Raw genomic sequence first — 15307 nt, 5'->3', positions numbered from 1 at the left:
ACAAGGGAAACCCTAGGAGGTGAGGATTTACTGTGGATTCTTTAGTCAGGTGGCTGTAGAGGGGAGGGAAGGGTGTACCTGCCCCCACCCCAGTTCCCCAACGCTACCAAGCCTGCAGGGCAGTATATGGGGAGGAACCGAGAAGGGAAAATAGGAGGACCCAGGTATGGCCCCAGTCTGTCCCCTCTCACGCCAGTGCCCCAGCCCGTACAGCATGAAGTAAAGGGGCTTCATAAAGGAAGCCTGGGACTGCTGAGCAACAGGAAAACACTCCCCAGTTCTCCCCCCATTCCCAACAGGTCCCCTATCAGCCCTCCAGCCTCAGCCAGCTGCACCTCATTACCCCGGCCTCCCCCCCCACCTCCTTTATCCCCCTCCTCCTCACTGCTGGGCAGCCGTCCTGCCCCAATCCCACCCCCTCTCACAGACACCCCCCATCCCCTCCCCTCCCCCGGCTTCCCCAGCTCACCCCCCAGCCCTCCCTTATCCCCCCACGTGGGTGCAGCCGCCCCTGCCCCCAGACCCACCCCCTCTCACAGACACCCCACATCCCCTCCCCCTACCCCAGCCTTCTCCTCCAGCACCCCCCCAGCCTTCTATCCCCACTGCTGGGTAGATGCCGTCCCCACCTCTCTCAAAGACACCCCCCTCTAATCCCCCCCCGGCCTTCTCCTCCCAGCCACCCCCAAGATAACTCTGTACCCCCCAGCCTCCTTAGCCCCCCACACTGCTGGGCAGCCATCTCTTGCCCCAACCCACCCTCTCACAGACACCTCCCCACCCCGGCCTTCTCGCTCACAGACCCCCCCACCAGCTCCCTATCCCCCCTCCACTAGGCAGCCGCCCACGCCCCCTCTTACGACACTCCCCAGTCCCCTATCCCCCCCGCCAAGCTGCCCCTCCCCCTTCTCACCTGGGGGGAGGGGCTGCGGGGCCCCCCGGCCCGGCCGCTGGGGGGTGGGGACTGGGGGGCTCAGCGGCTCCGCAGCGGCGGCTCCATCGGCAGCGGCTTCACCTGAGGAGGGACCGGGCCCCCCTCCCCTCCCCGAGCCACTTCCGGTCCCACTGCCAGGAGACAGGCGGGGGCAACCGCGCGCCGAGCGCATCGAGCTGGCAGGGAGCAACCGAGAGCATCGTTCGGGGGCGGGGGGGAGCATTGGCAGCAGCCGAGCGCCGAATGGATCGAGCGAGCACGGAGCAGCCAGGCGCGGAGCCCTCGTTCCCAGGGGAGCCAGGGAAGCGGCCGAGTGCCGAGAGCATCGAGCCAGGGGCAAGCCCCGGCCAGCGGCGAAGCTCATCGATAGCCAGGTTGCCGCAGGAGCAGCCGAGAGCATCGATTGGGGGAACAGCCCAGCGTCGAGAGCATCGATGGGCAGGGCTGGCCCCGCCGGCTCCAGCGGGCGGCAGGGCGGGGGGAGGGCGTGCGAGATAATCGATTACTAGTGATCGATCCGCGATATTGGCAACGATCGGGCCGGAATTAACTCCCCCTCCACGAACTTTCGTTATTTATTTTGATTAGCAAAGTGTTTGCAGAGCGACGGCTGATCAAATCGATCGATCATCGTCTGATTAATAATCGATAATCAGCTGCTAATCGCTCCGCCCCAACCCTCGGGAAAGAACAGGGCAGCCGCTGGGCAGGAATCGCGCAATTACCCAATATCTGTTCAATAGCATCAGTTCACCTAAATCACAGACCGGGCATCGATCCCGGCGCTTACAGGCCAGTGCGAACAATGATCAAATCAGCATGAGGGGGATGCGGTGACATTAACGACTCATTCGTGCGAAACGATTTCCCAACCGATTCATTACGCACTAATCACCAGCAGACTGATGATTACGCTCATTCCCTGTCTGTTAACACGCAGCCTCGCATGGCCTCCCGGCGCTCCGCACCTGTTCTGGGAGTTGGTGCTGGTTGTCTCTTGAGTGCAGGACCCAACACAGCTGGAGGACTTGCCCATCCCGCAAGGAGCTCTGCTTTCACGCAGGGTTCGGCTGGCACACAGCTCACTGCAGGGTTGGGACCACAGTCAGTTTTAGTTTGACCCTTTAAAAGAGCCAAGCTGCCTGAAGTCCACAGCAGCTGTGGATACTCAGCACCTCTGAAAATCAGGCTCGAGGGGGGTGTCTCATGTTGGGTTCCCAAAATCAGTGGCCACTTTTGATCATTTGGCTGCAAAAATCCAATCCTGAGGGTAGGGTTATTACTAACCTGCACTTAGAATTCATTTCATTACAGAAAATAAAGACAAGAAATATGGATGATGGGCCAGATTTGCTCCTGACACAAGCTGGTGCAATTTCAGGCTTCAGTTGGGAGCTAGACCTGCTTACGCTGCATAGACCGTCGGGTCTTTTGTCGTGTGTGTACAGAACCTCACATATGGGGGCCACAACGGGGGCTTTTACTTGACTACAATTTATACGTAATGATCATCATCGGAACAGAGTTACTCTTACCAAAGCTCAAACCACAACTACCCTTGTGCCGCTTCCTCTCACTGCTTCTCCACCTCTTTAGGCCCTGCCTGGTTGGTCCCAATCCGAAATTCCCTTTGACGCCTGAGGCACTGTCTGAAGGACCCAATCAATTCCCTGCAGATGCTAATTCCGATCTCTTTAGAGTTGGGAATTTTTGACCAAAGTAGCTAATTAAATCGTTGTAGCCAATATGCAAATGGTGCAGAGCCTCAGAGCCGACTAAGTCAAATGACCTTTTGCTCCTAGAATTTCCCTTTGATCCAGACATGAGCCACTTCAAACCTTTGCTGGCTCGCTGCAGGAAAGCTGGAGTTTTCCCATATGTGCCATGAAGTGAGGGGACCCTCTCTTGGCTACATCATGTTATTGTAAGGCCCCTGCTGTTTACACAGTGATGGCTGCATTCTGAGTGAATGATGCTCTGTCAGTTACCCGGGGATCAGGCTTGATTCCTTGGCAGCCAGGTTCACCTGCATTTCTCCCTAAGCAGCCTGGGGCCCTTCATCACTTGAAGTGTGTTGGTGGCTCGGTAGGTGTCAGTCTTCCCTTGGCGCTCACTGAGGGCTGGATCCTCAGGCCGGCAGGCACCTAATTCCCATTGCAATCCAATGAGGGCAGATGGGCAGTGCTGGCTGATGTCAATGGGAACGAGGCACTTTGAGGATCTGGGTCCAAATCGGTGCACCAGAGACAGATGACAAAGACCCCATGACACAGTCTGTATTTGCCTCAGTGCCCTGGCCTGGATCATTATAGTCTGTTTCCTTTTATCGTTTCAGTGGTGCATGATGTTCCTCTTCATTTCTCCACCTGGAATCATTGCAGCCTTGTCACGGGCTGTTCTACAGCTGCCACGTTCCACTCCAGCGGTGGCTGCATTTCTATGGCGGGCAGAGAGGCTAGAGTGCTAGCAGCTGAAAATCTCTAGAGAAGGAAGGTAAGATTTTTTTATTAACAGGCCCATGGAAAGGATGCAGTGGTGGCACATCTTCCCGCTGCAGAGCAGCTTTCCACTGCTCCCGGCCTCCCCTGATTATTCAAATAGGCAGTGGTCTCCGGTCTAGCTCCCCCTCTCCGCCCTTTGATTTCAATGTCTTGTGAATCCCACCTCACGCACCACATACCAATGAATCCATTAGCCACGAATCACTGTCACTGGCTCAGGGCCAGACTGAATAGCCCAGTTTCTAGGGTGGTCGTTTAAGGGCCTGATCTAAAGCCTGTGGACGTAGTTCCGCTGACTCCAAGGGAGGTTGGCTCAGATCCGCTACGCCTGCCACTCGCGTTATAGGGGAATCTAGATGCCTCGAGTGTGACTGGACCTCGCTGTGCCAGGTGCTGCATAAACATGGGGGCAGGCTCTCTCCACTAGGCCCTGCTGCCTCCCAGAGTCTCTATCACATGCTTTCTGTTGAGGGGAGAATTCCCCCACAGTCAGTCAAACCCGGGCAATGCCAGCTGGTGGCACGGACTGACACATACACACCCCCACACTCCTCAGCATTTCTGGGTCCCACTGAGCCGTCAGCCCCTCGCCCCCATCCTGCCCCAAGCCAAGGTGCTCTGCTCTGCCTGTGAGAGGACAAGCCCCCGGGCGTGGGAATGCCACGTTCCCTCCCTCTCCCTGCACTCGGGCTTCTACCACCCCTCACCCCTTCTAAACCAGATCCACGAAGCATGCCCTTGTGTCCTATTAACAATGGGACTACAACAGTGTTTAAAAGGGAACTGGATAAATTCATGGTGGCTAAGTCCATCAATGGCTATTAGCCAGGAAGGGTAAAGAATGGTGTCCTTAGCCCCTGTTCATCAGAGGATAGAGATGGATGGCAGGAGAGAGATCACTTGATCATTGCCTGTTAGCTTCACTCCCTCTGGGGCACCTGGCATTGGCCACTGCTGGTAGACAGATACTGGGCTAGATGGACCTTTGGTCTGACCCGGTACAGCCGCTCTTATGTTCTTATGTCCTTCCCCTTCCTGGGCGGGTGGGCGCCAGGCCAGGGCAGGTGGGTGGCCATATCCTGGAGGGGTGAAGTTCTGGAACCAACCCACAACCACTCCTTTGGCCCACCCTGACCCCATATCTGCAGGCTCCCGGCGAGCCCAGAGCACACCCCTGGGGGGCTCCTTCCTGCCTGGCTCAGGGCTGGTTTGGTGGGTTAGCCAAAGGAGGGGAGGGTCAGAGCTTCTCGGCAGCCCCCAGAAGCACCCACTCCAGGGTGCAGTATCACTCGGTCCATTCATTCCTTCCCGTAGCACTGGGAGCTGGTGCCTTTCGACACAATGGGTCTGCAAGCAGCCCCGTGTCTGCAGCCCTCCCCAAGGGCTGCTATGTGCCGACAGGGGCCCATCTCTTCCCATCACAGGCCCGATGGTGCCCTTATTCCCCCTGTGGCGGCCAAGCCAGCGCTGTGTATTCCCACCCCGCCCCCACTGAGACTCGGGGTCCTGTACCTGCTCTGCATCGGCTGCCCACTAGCCGTGCTGGTTGGACCTTCCCAGCCGCAGAAACGTGTGAAATCCGGAATCTGAACAGCCACCTGGCTCCCCGTGCAGGCAGGGCCGGCTTTAGCAAGTGCGGGGCCCGATTTGAATAGTTTCAACGGGGCCCCAGCAGGGATGACTGAAACACACACACACACACACACACCCACACACACACACACACACACACACACACACACACACACACACACACACACACACACACACACACACACACACACACACACACAGTGCTGCAGAAGAGCCGGAGCGCCGCTGGGTGAGTAAACATTAAAAAGGAGCCAGGGCCAGATTCGAGGGAATTGGTGGAATTGGCCTAAAGCCGGCCCCGCATGCAGGCACGGAGTGGCAAGAGCGGGCAGCGCTCTGTTCTGCCTTCTCTGCCTGCACCAGTGCCAGCTCTGTTCTGCCCCAGGGTCCGATATTGATAGGGATCATACAAGGTGCACAGACTGATGCTCCTCAGACCCTCCGCGGCTTCAGCCCACTAGCCAGGGAGGTTTATTAAAATGCACGTGCTCTGGCTGCTCAATATGTAACAGCCAGGCCTGCGGGGCTGGACGCAGCTGGTTCCACCCACACCGAGAAATGTGCCCAACACAGCGTTATCTGGGCACGGCTCAGAGATAGCAGTGAGTTAGAGACAGACACTGGGTGACGGGCTCCCCGGGCTTCCAGGAGGAGGGGGAAGAGCCTAAACTTCTCTTGCACTAGCAGCTTCCTTCAGCTATCCCGGGGGGAAGGAGCCCCCTGCCCAAACCACCTGCAGCTCTCATGCTACGTGACAACCAGCCTTCAAAGCTCCCGTCTCCTTGGATTCTGTAATCCCCGAGGCGGCGTCCCTGCACCCCACCACAGAGAGCCCCTGGGGTCTCACCCCCCCCAGCCCTGAACTCACAAGCCCTTACACCGTCGCAGGGAGCAAGCTGTGGCAGGGGCAGTCGCCAGGCAGAGCTGTTCCCAGCGGGACTGTGACAGGGCTGAGTGAAAAACACTTCACCAGCCCCAATCAAGGGGAATGGCCTGGGGCTGGCTGTATAGCCGTGCGTCTGCCCGTGTTGGTTAGCCAGGGCTGGAAAGGCTGGGAGGAGGCTAGAGGGAGCTGGAAGCTTTCTGGCCTGTTGCCGGCCAGGCCTGCACTTGGCAAAGTTGCTGCAAAACCTGCACTTAGGTGGAGAAAGCTGAGGGGCCCAGCATCCGAGTCCCATCTCCCAGGGAGCCGGATTTAAAGATGGCTACGTTCCCCGGAGACTGTCCAGACACTGCAGCCTCACGCCAGGGCAAGGGAGCCAGGAGTGAGAGCACTGGGGAGACAAGCGGCACCAACAGCTGATGAACTGGTTCTGGGGATGGCTGGGGGCGGGGAGGGAATCCCCACTTTCTGCTTTGATTAGACCTGAGCCCATGCAAATTCTGTGATTTTGACAAGTTGTTTGTATCCCGAATCAGACCAAAAAGTTGAAATATATAAAAAAAATAAATAAATTGTGGAACGGAAAGTTCTGAAACATCTCAACCTGGAAACATTAAGCCATCGCGTTTCACCACTGAGCCATGTCCCACCCCAGCTGGTGCAGTGCCCCAAGGGAGGGGTAGTCTGGGTGCCTTGTACCCCATTCTCCTCTATGGGACAAGCTCCCCAGATGGACTACACCTCCCATGATGCACCATGGCAGCTCAATCAGGGGGTGACCATGGTGCATCTTGGGAGGTGTACATGAGAACGGCCATACTAGATCAGATCAATGGTCCATCTAGCCCAGTCTCCTGTCTTCCAATTGTGGCCAGTGCCAGGTGACTCAGGGAATGACAGAACAGGGCACTTAGTGCGTGATCCATCCCATGTCATCCAGTCCCAGCTTCTGACAGAGGCCGAGGAACACCCACAGCCTGGGGTTGCATCCCCAATAGCCATTGATGAACCCATCCTCCATGAACTTATCTAGTTCTTGTTTGACCCAGTTATACTTTGGCCTTCACCACATCCCCTGGCAAGGAGTTCCACAGGTTGACTGTGTTGTGTGAAGAAATACTTCCTTGTTTATTTTTAAACCTGCTGCCTATTAATTTTATTGAGTGACTCTAGTTCTTGTGCAATGTGAAGGTGTCATAAACAGATAGCTAAGGGTTAATGTTTCTTTTTCCTGTAAAGGGTTAACAAAGGGAACCCCACACCTGACCAGAGGACCAATCAGGAAACTGGATTTTTCAAAGCTCAGGGAGGGAATTTTTGGGTGTTTGTTTTTGTCTGTGTCTCTGTTGCTCTCCGGGCTCTGAAAGTGATCTCTCTACCTTCAGGCTTTCTAATTCTTCTGTTTCCCAGTTGTAAGTACAGGTTAAGACACATATAGGTTTTATATTGTTTTTGTTTTTCATGTGTGTAGTTTGCTGGAATGTTTAAATTGTATTTCTTTTTGATAAGGCTGTTTATTCATTTGTTTTCTTTTAAGCCAATGACCCTGTATATTGTCACCTTGATACAGAGACCATGTTTATGTCTTTACTTTCTTTTGATATAACTTTCTTTTAAAACTTGTTGAATTTCTTTTCTAGTTGAGGCTCAAGGGGTAAGGAATCTCTGTGCCAGGATTACGGTCTCTCTCGGGAAAGACTGGGAGGGGGAAAAAGGGGGGAAGTGAAGGTCCTCTCTGTGGTTGTGTTTCAAGGACTGAACACGGTAATCTCCTAGTGTACCCAGGGCGGGAAGATCTGGGGAGGTAAGAGGGAGGGAAGTGGTTATTTCCTTTGTTGTTGAGACTCAGGGCATGAGTCTTGGGGTCCCAGGGAAGTTTTGGGGAAACAAGTGAGCGAGACACTGAATTTTCTGGCTGGTGCACGCTATCCGACCAAGCTGGTAATTAACTTGGAGGGGTTCATGCAGGCACCCACATTTTGGACGCTAAGGTTCAGAATTGGGACTTATGCTTTATGACAGAAGGGGTAAATAACACGTCCTTTTCCCCTTTCTCCACACCAATCCTGATTATATAGACCTCCCCTATATCCCTCCACAGTCACTTCTTTTCTAAGCAGAACAGTCCCAGTCTTTTTAATCTCTCCTCAGCGGGAAGCTGTTCCATTCCCCTAAGCAGCTTTGTTGCCCTTCTCTGAACCTTTTCTAATATACCTTTTTTTTTTTTTGAGCTGGGTCAATCAGAGCTGCACGCAGTATGCAAGGTGTGGACCTACCCTGAATTTATTTGGTGGCGTATTTTCTGTTAGTATTATCTATCCCCTGTGCTAATGTTCTGTTTGCTTTTTTGACGGCCGCTGCACACTGAGTGGATGTTTTCAGAGAACTATCCACGGTGACTCCAAGATCTCTGCCTTGAGTGGTAAGAGCTAATTTAGACCCCATCATTTTACATGTAGAGTTGGCATTGTGTTTTCCACTGTGCATCACTTTGCATTTATCATCACTGAATTGTATCTGCCATTTTCTTGCCTAGCCAGTGCCTCAGTCTCTTCGGAGAGCCCTTTGTAACAATTCGTGGTCAGCTTTGGACTTAACTAGCTTGAGTCATGGTGTAGCAGCAGCAAACTTTGCCACCTCACTGTTTACGCCTTGTTCCAGATCTTTCTATGAATATTTTGAACAGTGCTGGTCCCAGTACAGATCCGTGGGGGACCCTGCTATTGACTTCTCTCCACTATCAAAACTGACCCTTTAGTCCTCCCCTGTGTTTCATTGTTTATCCTGTTACGGACCTGTGAGAGCACCTTCCCTCTTGTCCCATGACTGCCGACTTTGCCTAAGACCCTTTGGTGAGGGGCCTTGGCAAGGGCTTTCTGAAAGTCCAAGTACAGTGTATCAACACATTTGTTGACCCCCTCAAAGAATTCTAGATTGGTGAGGCATGATTTCCCTTTACAGAAACCATGTTGACTCTTCCCCAACATATCATGTTAAAGAACAGAATTATCAGACAAAGATTACTATAGTTTCAACCAATTTGCCTGGTACTGATGTTAGACTTACTGGCCTGTAATTGCCAGGATCGCCCCTGGAGCCTTTTTTAAAAACCAGCATCCCATTAGCTACTCTCTGGGCATCTGGTCCAGAGGCTGATTTCAGCAATTGGTCACATGCCCCAGTTAGTAGTTCTGAGGTAGCTGGGCCACAGAGAATGGGGGACGAGGCACCAAAAATCACAACAACCAGGAGGCAGTGCTCACCTAGGAGCAGATTAACGCTGAACTAACCTGCAAGGAACCATTGCAGTAGAGCTCGACAAACCAGACGGCTCAGAGTCAGGTCAGCCTCAGACAAAAGATTTTATTTAAAAATTTTCTCAACAGAAAATTGAAAAGTGTCAGGGGAAAAAACCCTAAAATTTTCCTGGGGAAAAAAGTTGAACTCTGTGGAAGCCGCACATCCTGGTGGAGAATCTCCAGCCAGCGTACAGCTTATGACTTTTAACATCTCAGCAGAGTGATATTGACCACAGCACAGGGGACATTTGTGTAGCATTTCCCTAGTGGAGGGAATCAGAGGAAAATCCCCTCACCCGCCTCTTGATCCCAGCCCCTGAGGCAGATGGCACCAGCAGAGTCAGGCTAGGCACCATGGCTGGGGTGGTTTGATCTGTTTAGCAGTCAGATCATTCCCCGGCCCGGACATGAGCTCGTCAGACTCATGCTCAGCTCCTGCTGCAAGGAGAACTCGGATCAGGGACCCCTGACTTCCACCAGGGTTTTATCCTCAGCCTGACCCCAGGCAACAGTTAACCCCACAAAACCTTGGTGGGTAGCCAGCTGCCCTGTAAATTAACAAGACGAGTCCATAAATACGGCACAATCTTTACAGCTGCCTGCGTCTGACACTTCCCTGCAGCCGTAAAGCAATCGGACTTTGGCCCGGCCCGGAACAGCACCAGGGATGGGACAGGAAGAGCCGAGATGTTTGCCCCGAGCAGAGGAAGGGCCCAGGCTGAGACGCGGTGGATCAGTCGGCACACAGGCCAGCTACGAGGCAGGAGGGAGGTGATTGCTGGGGCAGCGCCGGGGAGCAGAGGATGAACGGGCTCCGAACCAGAAGGCACGTTGTGCTGAAGGCAGGCGGAGGGGCACAGGCTGGCACGGGCACTAAGGGCAGATGGGGAGAAGGGGACGGCTGCCAGAAGGGGGAGTGGATTTTACGCTGGGTTAATGGGGGGCGGGAGGGGCTGTCCCTAAATCGTCCTCTCCAAGCTCCCCCCTTGGGGCTGGGTGGATCCGTTTCAGGGACTCCCTCCCCGACTCAGCCACCCATCTCGATCCATGTGGGGAGGGGGCAGAGGGCACTGGGGAGGGCTGCATGTCTCCCCTGCCCCCCCCGTGCTTCCACAGGCCATTGGTGCCCATTGAGCGGCCGGGACCTGACCTCCTCCCCCCCATTAATCCTCAGCCACGGTGACGCGGACACGGTGCCAGGCGTTGCTCAGCACCCCCCGCAGGTTCCAGATGGGCTCCACCGTGTCGGGCTGCACATTGTAGCTGGCGTCCACGGCCTTGCAGACGATGTCCAGCTCTGCGGCGTCGGGGGGGACAGGGGCCGTGAGCCGCCACAGGCGCCAGGCCCAGGCCCGGCCCGGCCGCTGCTCCTTGCCCATCAGTCGCACCGGACCCAGTCCGGCCGCCGTCTAGCGAGACGTCCACGCGCACCACGCCGCGCCCGCCCCCGCTCCAGGCATAGCCCTTGACCGTCAGCTCCCCAGGCGGGATGGTGGCCCCCGGCGTGGGCTCCGTGATGGCCGACTGGACGGGCAGCTCCTGGATGGCGGGGGCTGTGGTGAAATCCACCGTGTCCCAGTCCACAGCGGGCGAGAAGCCCTTGTAGTCATTCTGCTGCCAGTGGCTTGGGCTCTCCTCCCGGCTCACGGAGACCCGACCCAGCCACTTAACGTTGCGGGCGCCCACCACGCCTGGCACCACCACCCGCAGTGGGTAGCCGTGGTCCCGCGGCAGCTCCTCGCCGTTCATCTCGTAGGCCAGCAGCACGTCGGCCTCGCGACCCATGGCCGTGCGGTAGGGGATGGAAGCACCGTAGGCCACCCCGCTCAGGTCCTTATCCAGGCCCTCAAAGCAGACGTGCTGCTCCTCGGCCTCCTCCTCCTCCTCCTCGTAGCCGGCGTGCGCCAGGACATCCCGGAGCCGGACGCCGCCCCAGCGGGCCGTGCTGATGGCCGCCACCCCCCACTCCAGCCCCTTCACCTGCCGGACGCGGCTCATCTCCGACCGGCGGTTCCCGGCGCACTGCAGGGTGACCGTCACCTCGTGCTTGGGAAAGCGGCGTTTGAGCTCGGGCAGCGAGAGCGCCAGCACCCGGCCCCCCGGCCCCTCCACCTGCAGCTGGTAGCTGGCGGGGTCCACGGCCGGCACCGGCAGGTGGTTGCGTTTGAAGAACAGCTGGTTGGGTGTCAGGTAGTTCTCGGTCAGCAGCTCAGCCGGCGGCTCCGCGTTGAAGGGCTTGAGGCTGTTGACTTTGAGGGCGGGGTGCCGAGGGGGGTCCCCAGAGTAGGGGTCCCCCTGGCTGGGCTGGCTCTGCTCCTCGGGGCTCAGCTCCCCAACCTTGTAGGCCCGCAGAATCTCTAGCACGTGCTCCTGGCTGTGCACGGCGTACATGGCCCAGAAGGGCTCCAGGGCGCCCCCCGCTGCTAGCAGGATCTTGCTCTTGCCCCCCGGATGCAGCTCCACAAAGTTGGTGATGTCGAAGACCTCGCCTCTGTAGGTCACCCAGACCCGCTCGGCCAGGCTGCGGTGCTGCCCCACCTCCTGGCGGGTGAACACAGGGTACGGCGCCCCGGGTGCGGCCTCAGCATTCAGCTCGGCTTCCGCCGCCTGCAGGAACGAGGAGAGGGGCTTAAGTGTGTGTCCGCCAACATCCACCGCAGGCCTCCGAGGGCCCGCCCCTCACCCACCTTGCGGGGGAAGGGATGCACCCCAGGCTATGCAGCACATCAGGGGCAGAAATGGTTCCCAATCCTCCCTCCCCACTCTAACCACTAGATCCCACTCCCCTCCCAGAGCTGGGGAGAGAACCCTGGAGTCCTGGCTCCCAGCTTCCCCTGCTCTAACCACTATATCCCATTTGCCTCCCAGAGCTGGGGAGAGAACCCAGGAGTCTTGGCTCCCAGCCCACCCCCGCTCTAACCCCTAGATCTCACTCCCCTACCAGGGCCAAGGAGAGAACCCAGGAGTCCTGGTTCCTAAGCCCCCTCACTCTAACCACTATATCCCACTCACCTCCCAGAGCTGGGGAGAGAACCCAGGAGTCCTGGTTCCCAGTCCCCCCAGCTCTGACCACTAGACCATGCTTCCTTCCCCAAGGTGCTCATCCAGTTCTCAAGCCACCTTCGTGCCCTGAGGCAGAGAGCTGAGCACCAGCCCCCTCTGCCTCCCCACCCACTGCTTCCACCCCTCTCCCCACAGCACGGGCCCCTCCTCCTCCACGGAGGCTCCGGGGAGCCACCGACCCCATGACGCTGGCCCCAGCTCCTTCCTCACCCATCTGCGGTGTTCTCCATAGGCCAAGCCTGCACCCAGGCCCAGCAGAGCCCCCACGGCGGTGACCTTCCATCTCCAGCTGCCGTCGCCCGGGCTCCAGGTGCCATGAGTGTGGGAGGGGGTCCAGGCAGTGCAGGCTTGTGGGTGGGACCCCCAGGGTACAGCTACCAATCTGGGGGAGAAACCAGGACTCCAGTGAGGGCAAAAATCCCCCAGCGACCTCCCTGCCATCTACGGGACACTCTGGGCACCAGTGCTGCTCGTCTGCCATCTACCGGCTGTGCAGCAGGGGGCGCTCTCCCCACAGGGCTGACCCCACTGTGGCACTAGGGGGCGCTGTGCTGCAGGGTGGGGCTCAGCAAGGGGCCCTCTCCCCCTCCCCCGCCTTCCTGGCCTGCTTCCAACCCAGCTAATGACATTCTTCCTCCCTAAAACACCACCTGTAATTTCAGCCCCACCCAGGAGTCCTGTTCACTTCCTTTGCTAGGCGACTGTTAAAACAGCCGCCACCTGCCACCCCAGAGGTGGCTGCATTTCAGCCTCCAGCCCCTGGGCGCCCTCTGGCCCATGACAGGTTCCCTTTGGGAACAGCTTTCGGCAGCTGGTCCATGGGCTCCGTCCCAGTCCAGCAGCTGGTGGAACATTAACCCAGCGTTCCCCTGCCACAGGTCTGATAAGATAACGCCAGCCACAGAGCCATAAAGGGATCTCCCCCGCCAGATAAAACCCGCTGCTCTCTGGCTTGGGCTGCATCGCTGGGAGCTGGCTGCAGGGGGACCGCAGAGATTAGATTACAACCCAGATCAGATTAGAGCCGCTGGGTGATTCTGCAAAATCCTGGCAAGGTGTCAAAGCGGCAGCTGCCCTAAAGAGAATCCCAAAGGAAATTCACGCTAGCTCCTTCCTGGGAGTGAGGGGCACCAGCAGAGCTGGGGAGGGGAGCCCAGGGCTGGGCTAGCAGGGACTGCGGGTCAGGAGTGAGGGGCACCGGCAGAACTGGGGTGGGGGGGAGCCCAGGGCCGGGCCGTGAGGGACACCGGCAGAACTGCGGGAGGCAAGAACTGGGCTAGCAGGGGGCGGCAGGGCAGGGTTGAGGTTCACCAGTGGAGTGGTGTTGGGGGGCCCAGGGCAGGAGCAGCAGGGGGGTTGTAGTGATTTCTGCAGTCTCTCTCATACCTAGGTGTTCTCTGGAGGACCCAGAGTCCTCTCACTATGGGTCTGAGCAGCAGCATCTCCGCCAGACCTGTGCAGGGAGCGAAAGAACAAGAGATAAACGACCTCGTCCCCAACCCACAAACCCCAGAGACACCCAAGCAGGCAAGGCAGGACCAGTCCCTCTGGGGGTGTGTGAGACATGCAGCAGCTTCCTCCTCCCAAGTGCAGGGACCCCAGATCCCACAGCAATGAGCATAGCTCTGCCGGGGGGTCCCAGCTCAAACCTGAGCCCAGCAGCCAGGAGCCACGTCCTAGCCGGAGCCCCCAGAACAGTCAGCAAAGGGACCGGGGCAGGACGTGGCTGGCTCAGGCTGATCCTCCCACCCGCGCCGGAGAAGCTGGGCGCAGAGCGGAACTGCCGTTCGGGAAGGCAGGACATTTAGCCAGTGGCCGGAACGGGCAGCCAAGCCCTTGGCAGAGTTCCTGGCTTAGGCCCTGCCCGATGCAGCCGCTCGAGCTGTATTTTCCTGGACTGTTCAGGCCTCATTTTCTGAGCCCAGGGGGTGTGGGGGGAACTTGCTCTTAACTGTTCCCCTCGCCTTTGCGACAAGGGAGGGATTCAAAATTCCTGGGGATGGTAGTGGCGCCTATTCCCCAGCTGGGTCTCGCCCTTCCATTCCAACCCCACAGGGGAGGGACCACGACGCAGCACAGACCAACAGCGATTTACCACCCACCCCCGCCCTTAACCCTGTGTTCAAACACACAGGATCCTTGTCAGGATGGGGACGAGGCAGGTGGACAAGTCAACACCCACTTCTGGGAATCCGGCACCACAGGATCCAGCTGATTTAGGAACCTGCCCAAACTCCTGGCTGGATGCAGCCGCCCGGCCCTGGGATCTAGTCACTGCGACAGCGACTTCTTTGTGAACCGGATGAAAGAGAAACTGGGCTGCAGGCAGGTGCTTGGATCGGCCAGAGTCAGAGCTGGGCTTGCTCCTGCCCCCATTCCCCTCAAAGGGAAAATAACCACTAAAGATTCACCAGCTGCAAGTCAGCTGGGGGCCAGGCTGCCCAGGCTGGGGGGGGAGGGACCAGGAGCACAGCGGAATTTGGACCCGATCAGTCCAGATAGAGTCACCCCCCTGGAACCGTCCCCACCAACACCCATGGGGGCGCCTGCCCCCATCAGCCAGCTGGGGGAGTTCTGCCATAGCAGGATGGCATGAAAGTTTGAAGCCCCAGGCAGTTTGATCTCCTGGAGATGCCCAAATGCTTGGGGACCAGGCACCCCATATAACTGGGCACCGCACATGGAGGAAGAAGTGGGGGCACGATGTGGGGTGTAAATCCCTGTGCGGACCCTGCCTGGGGGCACCAGAACAGGTGGGAGAAGGGAACCACGTACTGCCCCCGCCCCCAGATGCTCCTTAGTGCCCACTAGGGAAGGAACAATGTACAGCTAGGGGTCCAGGGAGTCCCAGAACACCCCCCCACACCCCCTGAGAGCAACCCTCCACATATCCCCCCAGGCACACAACCCTACAGCACCCTGCCCCCAGTGCAACCCTCCATGAGCCCCCCAGCCCCCAGGCACACACCCCTAGAGCACCCTGGCCCCAGTGCAACCCTCTACACACACGACACCCTCCACGAACACCCCCCAG

General features: G+C 57.7%; 2 protein-coding genes across 5 annotated transcripts in view; both read right to left on the bottom strand.

Moving 5' to 3' along the window:
- The window catches only part of IKZF4 (IKAROS family zinc finger 4), a 50410-nt gene extending 49291 nt beyond the window's left edge, over positions 1-1119 (bottom strand). For 2 of the 4 annotated variants that reach the window (XM_075061099.1, XM_075061101.1), the window contains exon 1: positions 914-931. Coding sequence is in view for 1 of the 4 variants with exons in the window: in XM_075061098.1 (XP_074917199.1) it covers positions 914-1106 (193 nt within the window). In the remaining 3 variants the exon portion in view is untranslated. Of the gene's footprint in view, positions 1-913 lie in introns of all 4 variants that reach the window. The other 2 variants (XM_075061098.1, XM_075061100.1) reach the window with 2 other exon arrangements.
- Positions 1120-9254: 8135 nt separating this feature from the next.
- On the bottom strand, positions 9255-13781 carry SUOX (sulfite oxidase). Its single transcript, XM_032785565.2, is given in 4 exon segments — positions 9255-10599; positions 10601-11817; positions 12484-12655; positions 13660-13781. Coding segments are annotated over 4 exon segments (1671 nt in total). The 5' UTR covers positions 13716-13781; the 3' UTR covers positions 9255-10373.
- Between the last annotated feature and the right edge of the window lie 1526 nt (positions 13782-15307).

This window comes from Chelonoidis abingdonii, chromosome 26, assembly GCF_003597395.2.
Source record: "Chelonoidis abingdonii isolate Lonesome George chromosome 26, CheloAbing_2.0, whole genome shotgun sequence".
NCBI lineage: Eukaryota > Metazoa > Chordata > Testudines > Testudinidae > Chelonoidis > Chelonoidis abingdonii.
Note: the sequence above shows the minus strand (reverse complement) of the source record. Positions and strands in the feature narration are given on the sequence as shown.